This window comes from Eptatretus burgeri, chromosome 10 (genome assembly GCF_056783735.1).
Source record: "Eptatretus burgeri isolate ZD-2024b chromosome 10, Ebu_testis_v1, whole genome shotgun sequence".
In the NCBI taxonomy this organism is placed as follows: domain Eukaryota; kingdom Metazoa; phylum Chordata; class Myxini; order Myxiniformes; family Myxinidae; genus Eptatretus; species Eptatretus burgeri.
Window position 1 is genome coordinate 75,368,043 of NC_140970.1, and position 15,377 is coordinate 75,383,419.

Here is a 15,377-nt window from a genome sequence, read left to right on the forward strand (position 1 = left end):
CAGGTTTGACCGAAATATGAGGGGATAAAATGCCGTTTTTCACATAATAGCAGAGATATCACGGCCATTACGGGCTTCTTCATCGGAAAACAATGACGTGTTGTTTGTGCAGTGCCACTTGGCACACGTCGATAGCGTCATCACTTCTGTTGTACCTCGTTCACGTGACCTGCAGACCACTTTCACGTGCGTAAGAAATTGACAGACCTGCATCATCAGTTTCGTCGGGCGTTGTTTTGCACGATCGGCCATCAATAGAGGCGATTCATGCAGATCGGTATACTACAATTATGATGTAATACATATAATTGATATCTTTATTGCAATGCAGCTAAATACTAAAGCTTATCATCATTTATGCTCTTCCGTGAAACTTTGACGGACACATACTACGCACGTGAACCGAGGAAACCGCTCCATATGAGCAATTCGTCGATCTTTCCGGCAAAATGTGTTGCAGAACAAAGGATTCTGAACATATTCTCTGGGGGAAAGGCGATTAATATTCCAATAGACGTATGCGAGTACGGCTACTAGGGGTATGCAAATGCGTTCTACGCGGACGTCACAAAACTAGTGCATTGGAATCAACGTTTTTCAGAAGATATGTAAAATCGGACAAACGATGAATTTCGATGCCGAGCACTTTATTACGGACGTGTCCTACGATATGTAACTACGTAGTGGGAATAGAATATTCGACACTGGGCAAAGGTATCCAAAAAGAGGCAAAATTATAACATACCGAATTCCATGAAGGAAATGTAACGCATTAGCAAATTTTGACATATATATATATATATATATATATATATATATATATATATATATATATATATATATATATATATATATATATATATATATATATATATATATATACACACACACACACACACACACACACACACACACACACACACACACACACACACACACACACACACAATGATGAGGTAATCTATAATTTATGTCATAGTGGCCTTTAAATGTCTTATCATCAATTAAGATATGAAACTTTTACCCATGTAACACATAATGACATTGACAATATGAACTACTGCAAATGTACTTGAAGCACACAAGTTATTGAAGACCTGCATGATCATAATCATGTGAAGACCCATGTTGATAATATTCCATTGTTGTCTGAGAGGCAACATGCCACCCACACAGTGTGCTGCCGCCCTCTTCAGTTCCATTCCCAGGTAGTTCAGCAAACGCCATCAGGCGTTTCCCATTCTCCAGATCAGTCATTGCTCCAGGCAGATATATGCCTGAACCGATTGCTCTTCTTTGGTGGTTCGTGCTCCGTGGTAAGCTCGACTCAGAAACAAACGTCTAAATTATAAACGAAACAAAGCATTGTGTATTTGGACAGGAAAGTTTCACTTTGTTAAATTTCGATTTTTTTTTAGAGTTCAAGCTTGATGGAAGAGTAAGGTAAGTAAGGGATAGAAGAGGGGTGTGTAGGGGGGTTGGAGGAGGGAGGTTCTAATCTCCAGTAGATACTGAGGACTTGGGGAATATGACTATCGGCGTAGCAGGAAGACAGTGATCGAGACTCGGGTGTGATACAAAGTACAAACGATCAACCTTGAGAAAAAAACCATTGACATACTTGTGGTTTTGAAAATCCGACAGGATGGGTCAGTAGTAGCAGACTTTGAGCTGTCTAGTTTGGGTTCAATTTCCGAACCAACTTTGAATGATCAGATTTGAACTTTCTGGGTTGGGTGTTTCATTAAAAAATGTTCTGGCCATTAAATTAGGTGTCCCATCTGCAAGCATTAATTGGTGCACATGAAATGTTCCACAGTGTTTAAAATGAAGACTAGGGGAGTTATCACTGGTATCCTAATTTTTTTTTTTTTTTTTTTTACAAATCCTGCCCAAATCACCTGCAGTTGAACGTCAGGCCGAGCCAACAGGTTTGCGAAAGACTTGCACAAAAACGTTTCCCCCAGGAGACCACAAAAAGTGGGAAAAATTGGAGCCGTTAATATCTTTGTACGAGTTGTAGAATTAGGGTTTGAGAGAGGAGGTTAGTGTACAGCGGTAGTGAAGGCGTGAATCGGGCTATGGAATTATGAGCCGGTAAAACACGATGAACGATGGAAAGAAGAGTTCGTAACTGCATCAATGGACAAGCAATGGTGCAGTAGAGACTGAGTAATGACTCTCCAATATAGCGCAGGTGCCCAGATGTCTGAATAATCAAGAGTGGAAAAAATATTTACTCTTATATTGCAACAGAATCAGACTCCCGAAAGGGCAATGCGAGACTGCCGAAGAATAACTCCAATGTCACCGAGTGGAGGCGGTTCCTCCACTCGTGGCGAATCCGTGGCAGGTGTGGTTATGTTTTAATCGCTTTAACCGAGCAGCTGTTTCAGCAAGTGCATATACTTTTCCAGGGGAATTTGATCATGTTGGAGGATGACATTACTACTCAAAATACACAGCAAATAGGTTTAAAAGTGATAGGTTTAATTTCTAATGGGGATTTGGGTACAATAATCGAAAATGTCCTTTACAAAATTAGCGGGCACCCCTACCTTCTGGACAGGAGTATCAGTGTCGGCCCACCAAACATAGGTAGCTGCTTTGTGTCCGAGGAGTCAAAGAAACATAAAATTGTAAAGGACAGCACAACAAACGATAAATTAATCGCCAAGGTGAGTCACAAGGCGAGAAAAGTATGGGATAAAGACGCCGCACCATAATCAGCAATATTATAATCACATTTTGAGAGGTGAGGTAACACAAGGTGAGGAAACCATGTGCTACAGATGCCGGCCGCACCGTAATCACCAATATCGCACCACAATCACCAATATTGTAATCACTGTTGTGAGAGGTGATAAAAAGTAACTAGAGGGGGAGCACTCGGGAGAGTGCAAAACCTCCGCCGCCAATACTGCTGGGTCACTTAAGTGAACCTGATATCCTATTCATTGTAGGTCAAAACGGATCAGACTCTACTGAACCACGATTGAATAAACTAAACTGGATTGACGCGCATGTAGAAATGCCAAAAAATAAAAAATAAAAATCGAATTTTTTTTGAAGAAAAAGTTGCAAAATTTGTTTTTTTTTTCTCTAACAAATTTTTTTGGGGGGTTGGAAATCACTTAAAACATGTAGAAATGCAAAAAAACAAATATTTTTCAAATAAAATCGAAGTTTTTTTTGAAAAAAAAGTTCAAATTTTTTTTTTTTTTTTTTGGACCAAGTCCAAAATCTAATGGCATGATCCTTGGACCATACCTAATCCCCCCACCAAGTTTTGTCGAAATCTGTCCAGGAGTTTTTCCGTAATACTGTTCACAAACAAACAAACAGACAGGGGTGAAAACAGTAACCTCCATCCATCTTCGATGGCGGAGGTTAAAGATGCCACATGGTAATCATCAAAATGTCGCACTGTCATCACCAACATTGCACCGTAATCAGCAATATTGTAATCACTGCTGTGAGAGGTGATGAAAGCATGTGATAAAGATGCCACATGGTAATCATCAAAATGTCGCACTGTCATCACCAACATTGCACCGTAATCAGCAATATTGTAATCACTGCTGTGAGAGGTGATGAAAGCATGTGATAAAGATGCCACATGGTAATCATCAAAATGTCGCACCATAATCACCAATAGTGTAAACACCGCTGTGAGAGGTGATAAAAGCATGTGATAGAGATGCCACACCATAATCACCAATATCACACCGTAATCACCAATATTGTAATCACCGCTGTGAGAGGTGAAGTAACATGAGGTGAGGAAAGCATGTGATAAAGATGCCACACTGTAATCACCAATATCGCACCGCAATCACCAATATTGTAATCACTGCTGAGAGAGATGAGGTAACACGAGACCAATCAATGAGTGAATATTGCTGACATAGCTACATCCACACAAGCTATTTATTATAGTAGATACAGTGATAACCAGACAATTTGCTTAATGGGATAGTGACAACTCATTCCTATCTTTGACATTAATCTTATCATGAGCAGACTCGGTCGGGAACATCGGGTGCACAGGAGGGCCACGATAATTGACAAAGTGTAGCATGTGCATGTTTTCTTTCCTGTCAAGCACCAGGAGACACGGTGCAAGCTGGTCTTGAGATACCAAGCATGGGTATGGCTTTGGATCCCTCTCCTAGCCTGGTCTCACTCTTGGGTCACCACAGCTCAGGTGAGACTTTCTGCAGCTTGCTGTTTGTGTCGTGAGGTGCTGACTTGACAACAATTAAGGTTTCTTGCCCTCTTGGTGCCAGGTATAGCTGATAAGAACATAACAAGAATGACCACACTGATTACAACCTGTGACAAAATCCGATAACGGCCATTTGGGAAACGCGCATGGAAAGCACTTTAAAAAGGTGAACAGTGTAATTGGGAAACGCACATTTAATGCACTATTAAAAGATTAACTCGACACCTCTCATCCATGTCAGCCTCCGCCATGGTTATATCAGAATGAGCTGATTCATCACAAGGTCACGGATTGTTTAACCCCAAAATGCGGCCGTTCAAAAATTACATAATGCTATATTTTTATGGAGGTGCAAACCGTGCATGCTGACAAGCTTGATTAAACCTTACAAATAATTTTTATTCTACATTGATTAGATTTTTCTGGTCCCTCATCATTAGTAACACTCGACCCAAACAAAGCCAATCAAAATCTGACGCAACAAACCCGGGCAGTGTATACTCAGCAGAGGCCAACAGGTCTGCTCTTTTAGGCCCACCAGAAAACCAAGACGGTGGCCATATTGTATTGGCTGGGTGCCATGGTTAGTGGAGTCGAGCGACAAATGTGCGTGGGGTCCAGCAGTTATCTGATTGATGGGTCTCAATAGAGGGTTATGGGGATATTGGCAGGACTTGTAGGTAGCTTGTGTAGATGGGTGATGATACAGGGATTACTGCAGCGCAGGCATGATGTGCCGAATAGTCTCCTCCTGCACCAAAGTACCTTGTTGCACATTATATAATGCTTCATTTATTGCTGAATCTCTCTTTCAAGAACACTCTCATGTGTTATCCTTCCTCTTCTTCAAAGAGTTTATTTTGCAAACCTGTAAAACTCATAAATGTTCAGACTATCGACTTCCTTCTGTACTTGCAACATAACTTTCCTCGGTGCATTCAACAACTCTTCATTTCACCCCTCTCATGATGTCTGGTGTCTTGTTTTAATTCGTGTTTGATCTTGACATTCGCATTGAAGCAGGTGGGTCTTCTTTTGATTGATGAAAATGAACGAGTCTTTTCCCCAGCTTCTGACATTATCAAGGTCCCGATCTAGATTGACGCTGGCTTAAAGTTGGAATGATGCAGGCGGGGAGCCAGGATAAGTCGTGTATATGGTCAGCATAAATGGCTAGCCAGGATGAAATGTTGTCAGTTAGGTCATTTATGTAAAGCAGAAACAAAGAAGGCCCCAACACGGAGCTCTGGGGAACACCTGCATTAATAGTATGAGCTGCAAAAGATTGACCCACATGCCACACAAAAATTTCGCAATCTGTGAGAAAATCTGAGATTAATGCAAGGCCCAGAAATACCATCTGAATTTAGCTTATAAATGAGATCCTTATGCCAAACTTTATCAAAAGACTGAGATGTCAAGGGCTACAAGCCTGGCCTTGCCATGCCAGTCTAGGGCAAGGTTCATGTGTTCAGTTATGAGGGAAAAAACATCACCAGTACACCAGAAATGATGGAATCCATACTGAGCATCATTTAGGAGATTGGGGTCTTCCAGGAAAGTCATAAGCTGCTGGTTGAGAAGGAATTCAAATACTTTGCTCATAATGGGAAGAAGGCTGATCAGCCTGGAGTTGGATGGATCAGATTTCTCCCCAGAGCCATTAAATGCAGGTACAACTGAAGTCTATTTCCAGCAAGGTGGGAAAACCGACTTTGATATGAGTAGGTTGTAAAGTTTTGAGAGAATAGGGGACAACTCTGGCAAGCACATCTTCAGGACAATTGCAGGGATACTATGTGGTCTGGTAGCTTTTGAAATGTCTTGCCCTTGGTGGACTTTCCTTTGTGAGGAGTGATTTAGGAGTGACACGGATATATTTATGTTCACACATGATAGACAATACGGCAGTGATTGTTTATGATCATCAAGTTGGGAGTTTGCAGTGAAACGTTGAGCAACGAGGTTGGTTTTATCAACCAGGCAAGAATGGACTTCAGGACCATTGAAAAGGACAGGGACTGTTAATCGATTTTGATTATGGACACTGTTATTAATTCTCCAAAAGTCTCTGGAGACCAGGCATTGTGTTAAAAGAGTTACAAATGGACTTTGAGTAATTGTACTTTACTGCAGCTAGAATTTTCTTGCAGTGGTTATTAGCAAGTCGAAAAAGATGATGAGCTTCATCAGATCCAACTCTGTGGTACCGATGGAAGAAGTGATTTTGATGATAGATAGTAACAGCACAAGCAGGAGTGAACCAAAGCTGGGAGTGAGGTTTCAGTTGATCGGTCCAAGCAAGAATGAAGAGATCCATGCCAGCTTGAATTCATTCAGTGACATCAGTGGCTGCCTCAGAAGGGCTGAGGCAAAAGACTGACTTCCAGGGAATACCCTCCAGGAAAGATCAAAGGCATCCCAGTCAGTCTTGCCATACTAGAGAACTGTGCGATAAAATGGACGGGTGGGAGTTGATGGTAAGGAGCAAGTTATTTGGACTTCAATGTTGGCATGATCTGAATTTCCGAGTGGAGCCAAAATCTTGGCAGTGAAATCTCTAAGATTTGAGCACAAAAAGACCTCAGTTGATGTTTTTTTTTTAAGATCTCCGTAAGGTTCTCCTTTATCATTGTCATTGCTCCAATTATCACTGGTACAATTTTGGCACCCTTTAGCTTCTAGGATCTTTTGACTTCATTTTTGAGATCTTGCATTTGGTCATTTTCTTGATTTCTGCATTGTTTGGGTAAAGATCTTTGGGTACTGAAACGTCAATTAGCAATGCTTTCTATTCTTCTTTGAGCCTAAGTTCTATATCCGGGTACATTGCTCTGTTTTCCATGTTCACACTCAATGGGATCATCGATTCGTACAGGAGCATTACGTCCTTGTTTTCAATTATTGCGTTTAGTTCGTGTTTTCTTGGGCTTTCTGGAACTGAGATGTTGAGATTTTTGCAGATGTAGCGGATTACTTGACATACCTTGTTGTGCCTTTGTGTATCCAGCTGTTCTAACACAAGTTTTTTACATCCTGATCGGAGTTGGCTCGTGCTTTCTCTTTCTACCTTGAAAAACCTACACCTGTCCAACTGACTCATTCCCACCATTTTCCTGATTGACTCAGTCCTGGCATTTTCATAAAGCCATTTGTATAGTGTCCTTGGCCATGAGCATTTATAATGATTCGTTCTCCATCTCAGTTGAGCTGATCTCTTCTTAGCCATTCCAATGAGCCTTCTTTGTATATTACCAATTTGTCCAACTTTTCATTTATACCTTCATGCTCTGTTATCATTCTCCCAGTTGTCAGTGAATATCTGTTGATATTTTGTTTTATACTTTTATTTTGTCCATTTTTCAATCGTTGGGGGTGTATCGTTGCTGTTCTTGTTTTGCGTGACACCTTATATTTGCACCTGTCTTTGGAAAAAAAAAATTACAAGATGGGTTAGGATCTTTAAAACATATTGCTTACTGTCTTCGTATTTGCGTCCAAATTGGATTTGGTTGTGTGTTGAACTTTTCACGTACGCAGCAATGCTACAGTTGTCATTTTACGTACTTGGTTGAGCTTCATCAGGCTGCTGCCTCATTCTCGTCTCGGCAGTATATTCTCGGGATGCACTGGTTTTTGTGAAATATTTTGTGGATTGTGAGGAGTTTCCTTGTTTTCATATCTAGTTTGTTGATTTCCGCTTGTGGTCAGTTTATTATTGTCCAACTGTATTGGAACAATGGAACCCTGGTACTGCAAGTTGGTTATGGCTTTGATTTTGTTTCTCAGGGAGAGGCATGTTTTCAGGATCTGTCTCATTCTGCACAGGTATTCTTTGGCAATTGTTTTGCGTATTTAGGTCAATTTTTATGTTATCCATTTCAGTTTGTTTCCCTTGTACAATTGTGCACTTGGCACACTTATCTATGCCAAATTTCATCTGAATGTCGTCAGAGTACTGTTTCACTGATTTCATTTGTTCTGCCGATTTTTTGTCATTTCGTGAGAAGAATTTTAACTCATCCATGTCCAGTAGATGTCTCACCTTCCCTGTCCCGTTGGACATTCTCTTATTGGATGTTAGGGTGCATCTGTGTCCTTTCTCATTGATGAGGCTTCTCAGTGGATCCAGATACAGGAAAAACAGGAGGGGGAAAGGCTATCACCATGGAAGATCCCCTGTTGTATATTCACCCGTGGTATTTTGATGTGGGTGTGTGTGTGTGTGTGTGTGTGTGTGTGTGTGTGTGTGTGTGTGTGTGTGTGTGTGTGTGTGTGTGTGTGTGTGTGTGTGTGTGTGTGTGTGTGTGTGTTACTTCAAGACTTCTTTCAGCTTATTCAGTACCTTATAGAATAACTATACAGATCATTAACTGGGCACCATCCATCATCATTGTTTCATCCCTTCAATCACAGAACCTCTCTCTGAATGGTGGGTGTACTAGCTTCGTAGTTGTGGCGAAAGCTCACCTAATGCAATGGAGTTGGAAATTTTCATAATTCAGATTCGTTTACACTCACACAACACAAAACATATTGAGGCAAATTTTTTACAAACAAACTTCGATATATGTCTACCTCAACAAAACATCATAGCAAACATGTCTCGCCAACCTGGGTCATCAGTCGAGGACCCTGACATTATATATATATATATACATATATATATATATATATATACATATATATATATATATATATACATATATATATATATATACATATATATATATACATATATATATATATATATATATACATACATATATATATATATATATATATATATATATATATATATGTATGTATATATATATATATATATATATGTATATATATATATGTATATATATATATATATGTATATATATATATATATATGTATATATATATATATGACTTAAGTTCTTTCTCATCGCAAAGTGAAGGTTTGGTCCTTCTTTGTGACAATTGGGTTTCTATGCTACACGAAAAGTTGGAATTACTTCATCTTCGGGCTTAAAGCAAAATGAGAGAATAATATTCAAGGAAATTTTAATTAACGCGAGAATAATGAAGAGTCCTGACGTTTGTAAACATGTACATTGACAGACAGCATCGATGGATATGTTGCAGAGAGATTCCAGACTCGAGGTAAAGTAAAGCTGATGTAAAGCAGGAGGCCCTCGGAATGCAGTGCAGACTGGTAGCCGATTGTCCTGTTGCGTCCAATAAAATGTTTAACTTCGCTTTCCCTTAGCTCACCATCATCCTTAACCCGCTCTGTCCTTTCCAGAATGAAATGTTCTCCCTTTAAAAGGAATGAAAGAAACGACTATGCGAACAATCGGATGGATTCCAAACGAGCCGAGATTTGGCTGTGAAGGTTCCCGACTCCAGCTCAAAGAGCTATCAAAGTTTGTCCGCATATTTTCTATTGCGGTGAGACGCGAGTTTTATGAGCCGACTGGAAAACAAGAAGCATCACACAACTGATTTATTGATACTTGATTCACAGGTGCTTGGTTTTATGTAACACAATTACACGGTCGCACGCAAATCCCGAGGGATGGAGGTCCATATAACTCTCAAGCTATATTCGGAGCACATTCGCATTTAATCTTGACCATACAATGAGGCTCTTGTCTCCTTTTCCATTTTATTCCCAATGAGTCATTTGGTTTGGCTATTTTGCCAGCAGAACGTGGGTTTGTACTGTTCTTACCGCCTCCACCTGCGTCACGCCAAAGCACTGCACAACTGCACATGGTTATTTTAGGTGTATATCCTTTGGTAGAGGAACACCAGTGGATGGTTGAACGGTTTGTACTATCTATCTTTCCTGGATGTTAATGACGGCTTTAAGGTGTTATATGAACTTGAAAACGTAATTTGTTCCCAGCGTCACCTTTTCCATCCTTTCAAGTATTAAAAAAAAAAAAAAACTTTCAAACTTTTTCCCTAAAACTATTCACAACTTTATAAAAGTTTGGGAAATTCAATTTTATTCTTCATCAAACTTCAGAATAATTGTTGGCACCATCTCATAATAGGACTTATTAATACAGGGATATCTCCATATCGGCAGATGCCAATAGGTTTATTAACCTCCACCATCTTCCAAGATGGGTGGAGGTTACTGTTTTCACCACTTTCTGTTTGTTTGTTTGTTTGTTTGTTTGTTTGTTTGTGATCAGTATTACGGAAAAATTCCTCGACGGATTTCGACGAAACTTGGTGGGGGGGGGGGGTTACGTATGGTCCAAGGATCATGCCATTAAATTTTGGACCTGGTCCAAAATCCAATATGGCCGTTACGGCGGCCATTTTGAAAAAAAATTGAATATATATATATTTTTTTGCATTTCTGCATGTTTTAAGTGATTTCCACCCCCCCCCCCCAAAAAAAAATGGAAAAAAGAACTATAACTATCAGCACTGTTGATGTCATATTTAATGAATAAGATACAAGGTTCACTTGAGTGACCTAGCAGTATTGGCGGTGGAGGTTTTGCACTCTCCCGAGTGCTCCCCCTCTAGTTATACCTGTGCCCAGGCCCGTCGCCAGGGCGCAGTATTAAGGGGGACATATGAACTGGATGGGGGGCACAATTATAATATTTATTTAATATTGGCCATGTTCTGTCGGTATTTCATCAAAATGATCACCTCTTCCTCCTCCCACATGTCTTTCATCATCTTTATTTTCGTCGGTTGCATTTTTCCTTTTCTTAGTCATTTCCGTATATCCATGTCTTTTTCTACTGCTGCTAGCTAGCACTCTCCGTGACTCGTCCCTCGTGACTCGTGTCATAATCTCGCGACATTTGACGGTTTTATTTATTAAACTAGCACGTGCCTGTACGTGCATGCCCATACGTGTGTGGCCGTACGTGCAAACCAAAAACTTTCAAACCACACAAGCCGTTCCTTTGCTGTCGTTAACGATGACTGAATTGGGGGATTGTGTTTAAGAAAATCGAGAAAGACATCGAGAAAGTACAAAAATCGAGAAAGAAAGAATACAGTAAGTTGATAAATCGAGAAAATATCGAGAAAGAAGTAAGTCGTCACGATCCGGAAGTCCGGAAGTTGGCATATTGCAGTTACGATTATTCGCAATTTAGTTTTAATGGCCAATTATTTAATTAGTGCCAACGTATTTTGCCTTTTCGCAATGTCATCGCAAGGAAAAACACAAAGAGAAGAGAAGAGAAAAAATGAAATAAAAAATCTTTCAAACAACTACACAGGCCGTTCATTTGCTCTCGGAAACGACGACTGGATTGGGGCATTGTGTTTATAAATGCGCATAAGAAGTCGAGAAATTATTAGAATACAGTGTCATCACTATCCGGAAGTCTTATGTTGTAACCCATAATGGGGAACGCGGCTGAGCTTCTCTTCCCCATCGGCCACGCCAACGCAGCAACGTGTCCTGTCATTGGTTGGTAAATAAATGGCTATAACTTGGGAAGCACTTGTCTGATTAATATCAAACCCTGAAAAGGCACATACTCAGGTCCCCAGCAATATAGCTGGCAAGTTTCAATTAGATCGGACCAGTGGTTGTCAAGAAACAGCGGTCACACACACACACACACACACACACACACACACACACACACACACACACACACACACACACACACACACACACACACACACACACACACACACACACCTGGAATTATAGATAGATGATGCATGCACCAAAACAGGTTTTATCTGCATAATTTCAAATGTAAGCACGATTGCAAACAAACATATTGTTACGAATTCTGGCCCGCCTGGCGTGCGATCGGCCGCGTACCTCTAATGGCAGCCGCGTCGCCCACCGGACGGACAATTCAGTCGTGACCCTCCTGGAACTACCGCCAGGAGCCAGTCACGGGTGGGGGTTTAACCTCACCACAACCCAGTCCGCACTCTACCCGCGCGAAATAGGGCGAATCGCCGAATGTCGATATACCTAAATACCCGCGCGGGTAACCTCCCGAGGGGTTGCACCATGCCGCAGGTCGGCTTAGTACATGAACCGCTTAAGCGGTTCGTTCCGTGCTACAGGGATAACCGAGCGGTGTTATCGCCGACCTCGACGGTTCAGATTATTTATCGGGTGTTTAAAACCCACTACCAATCATTCCATGATTCAAGATGGCACTTTCAAAAGAGGGGAAGGACGCAACGAACGGGATAAACATTTCACACAAGGACATCTATTATAAAGCACATATTGCACACACACCACAAGCATGGAATCATGCACGTATTTACAAACAAGGTAAATTAAAAGCAATACAACCGACTACAATGAGAATGTACATGACTTAGCAGTTGTTACTTAACAGGACACGGCGCCACAGCATGCACACAAAAACAACAGGAAAACCCTCCCCATAGGCAGGGAGGTAGACGGGGTTCGTAAACCTTTATGGTCGTGGGCCGTGGATGACCGAAAAGGCCCGCGAGACCGTGCTGGTTACCTGCCCCCTCGAGGTGTGACAGTGGGCAGGTCGCGACGCCTTGTTCCCACGGCAGCTAGCGTAGCCGCGCCTGCTCTCGGGCCTTTGCGATGACGTGGTCGGTGAGTTCTCTCCGGCGTCCCTCGCCAGACACGCAGATTCGCACCACACAGCCGGCAGGGCTGCGCCTCCCATCTGCGTCTCCGAGGCGTCGCCCGGACTCGCCACCGGCCCGCGCCTTCGCCGACAGGTCGCCCAACGCCAAGAAGAGAGAGCCAGACCTCGACCACCAAGAGAGAGCTCGAAGATGAAGCGAGAGGATGACGTCCACCAAGAGAGCGAGTAGAATCCAACACGACCCCGACAGAGCAACGTGACCACTCCTACTTTTGCAATTTCCCAAGAATGCGCTTTCGAAATTCCCAAGAAATCCCAAGGTGCAGGTTTTTTTATTTTTTATTTTTTTTGTTGTTGTTGAGGGTTTAATGGCGCTGTCAGAGCCAGGAGGCTCTATCCACGCCACGCACCACAATCTGATCAAACTCGCCCACAGCCAGAGCACTTCAAAGGCAGATACATTTTAAATGGGTCTCCCACATTCCTTCAGGAATTTTAATACCGCCTTACAGAGTTGAGGGTGCTTCCAGTTCATCCGCCGCAGCATCACCTGCAGGTCCAACAACCTTATCCCCATAACTCTTATACACCGTACGAGACGCTGCCTCGATTCCCCATAGAGAGGGCAATTTAGAAATAAGTGGTTTAAATCTTCAGGTTTTCTGCACACATCACAGAACCCCGTTGGGTGACATCCAATTCTATGGAGGGATGCATTCAAGCGACAGTGCCCGAGTCTTATTCTACAAAGCATGACCTGGTCCCTCCGGGAGAGCCTGGGGAGCTTAACCAGCAGAACCACCTCCGACTGCACCTTGTGAAAAAATCTCCCCTTTGTGCAGGAGTCCCACTGACATTGCCATTTTCCCACAATACGGTCCTTGACCAGACTAATGATTTCTGAAGGTCCCAAGGGGATTTGGGTGACATTGTCCATTCTGAGGACCTGCTTTGCCGCAAGGTCACTGGCCTCATTCCCCCCCATGCCCACATGAGCAGGGATCCAGCACAAATCCACCACCAGACCCCTCCAGTTCATGATGTCATACAAATGCCAAGGTTCGAGGACCAAGTCATACCTGCAGCCACCCGTAAGGATTCCAGCGCCTGTAATGCCCAAAGTGAGTCCGAGAGGATAACTGCACTAAGAGGATTGAACTCGATTATCCATTCCATAGCTCGGACGATTGCAAATTGTTCCGTCGAGAAAACTGAAAGATGATCGGTTAACCGAAAAACCCTGACCACACGGACATCGGGGATACATATAGCCGCCGCTGTCCTTCCTTGAGAGGGCTCTTTGGACCCATCCGCATATATATATATATATATATATATATATATATATATATATATATATATATATATATATATATATATATATATATATATATATATATATATATATATATGCAAACATTGACTCCAACTTGTATTTATAAACTCGATAGCCAGGTTGCGCTTTACCACAGGATTAACTGAATCCATTTTCCCCCAGAGATCCATGCGGAGACGGAGGGGTTCGAGTGTCCAGGGGGGCCAAATGGGGACTTTATGTTGGGGGCTGACTGGAAGGGAGTCCAGCTCCATTTCCTTGGCTAACTTGATACAGGCCAGGCCAAGAGGCAAGGAAGCAGAGTTGTTGTCGAACTTCAGGTATTCCCAACAATTTTCAAATCAGGATTTGCCAGGATGGCTGTCCCCAGAAGAAATGGATCAAGCCCAAAATTTCATTCTCAGCAACTCCCAGCGAAGGGACAAGGGCATCTCACCTATTTCCACCAGAAGGGCAGACACTGGAGTGCTAGTAAAAGCACCTAAACATACACGAAGGGCTTTTGACTGGACAGTCTCAAGTTTTTTTCGGTTGCTCTTGGCCATATCACCGAAAGCCAGGCATCCGTAGTCCAGGTGGGAACGAATTTTAGCTTTGTATATCATGAGAAGACTGTCACAATGTGCTCCCCACTCTGTTCCAGAGAGACAACATAATAAATTTATGCCTTTGGCACATTTACCTCTCAGCTCCTTCACCTGCGGGGTCCAGGTTAGTCCCTTATCGAAGGTGACTCCTAAGAAAGACACCACTCGAGATGGATGGATGCAAGTGCCATTAATTACCATTGCGATATCATCCGTTTTCTTCTTACGGGAAATATGATAAACTTGGACTTATCATCTGATAGTTTAAAATCCCAGTCTTCGGCCCATTCCTCCACGAGCCGGATCTCGCCCTGGAGTTTTTTACTCGAAGTAGCAAGATTTTTACACCGAATCCACAAAGCAATGTCGTCAGCAAACAGGAATAACTTGCTATGGAGCTTGCGGATGGAGGCAACATCATTTATCATAATACTAAAAAGTGTTGGGCTAAAGCAGCTTCCCTGGGGAATGCCCTTTTCAGAATGAAACGAAGACGAGAGGCTCAGGCCAACCCTCACCTGAAATGTTCTATTCAATAAAAAGTCACCAATCCAATTGTGCATTCTGCCATTGACCCCGAGATTACTCAGTTTATAAAGGAGGCCATTTTTCCACACTGAATCGTATGCCTTTTGGATATCGAGGAACACTCCCAGAAGAGACTC

At 42.1% G+C, this 15,377-nt stretch overlaps 1 protein-coding gene across 1 annotated transcript in view; it reads right to left on the minus strand.

The window, feature by feature from the left end:
- Positions 1 to 13,115, minus strand: part of LOC147018897 (uncharacterized) — a 101,421-nt gene extending 88,306 nt beyond the window's left edge. Inside the window, exon 1 of the mRNA XM_085899011.1 lies at positions 12,694 to 13,115. Within this exon, the coding sequence (XP_085755137.1) occupies positions 12,694 to 12,867 (174 nt within the window). The 5' untranslated portion in view covers positions 12,868 to 13,115. The remainder of the gene's footprint in view (positions 1 to 12,693) is intronic.
- Between the last annotated feature and the right edge of the window lie 2,262 nt (positions 13,116 to 15,377).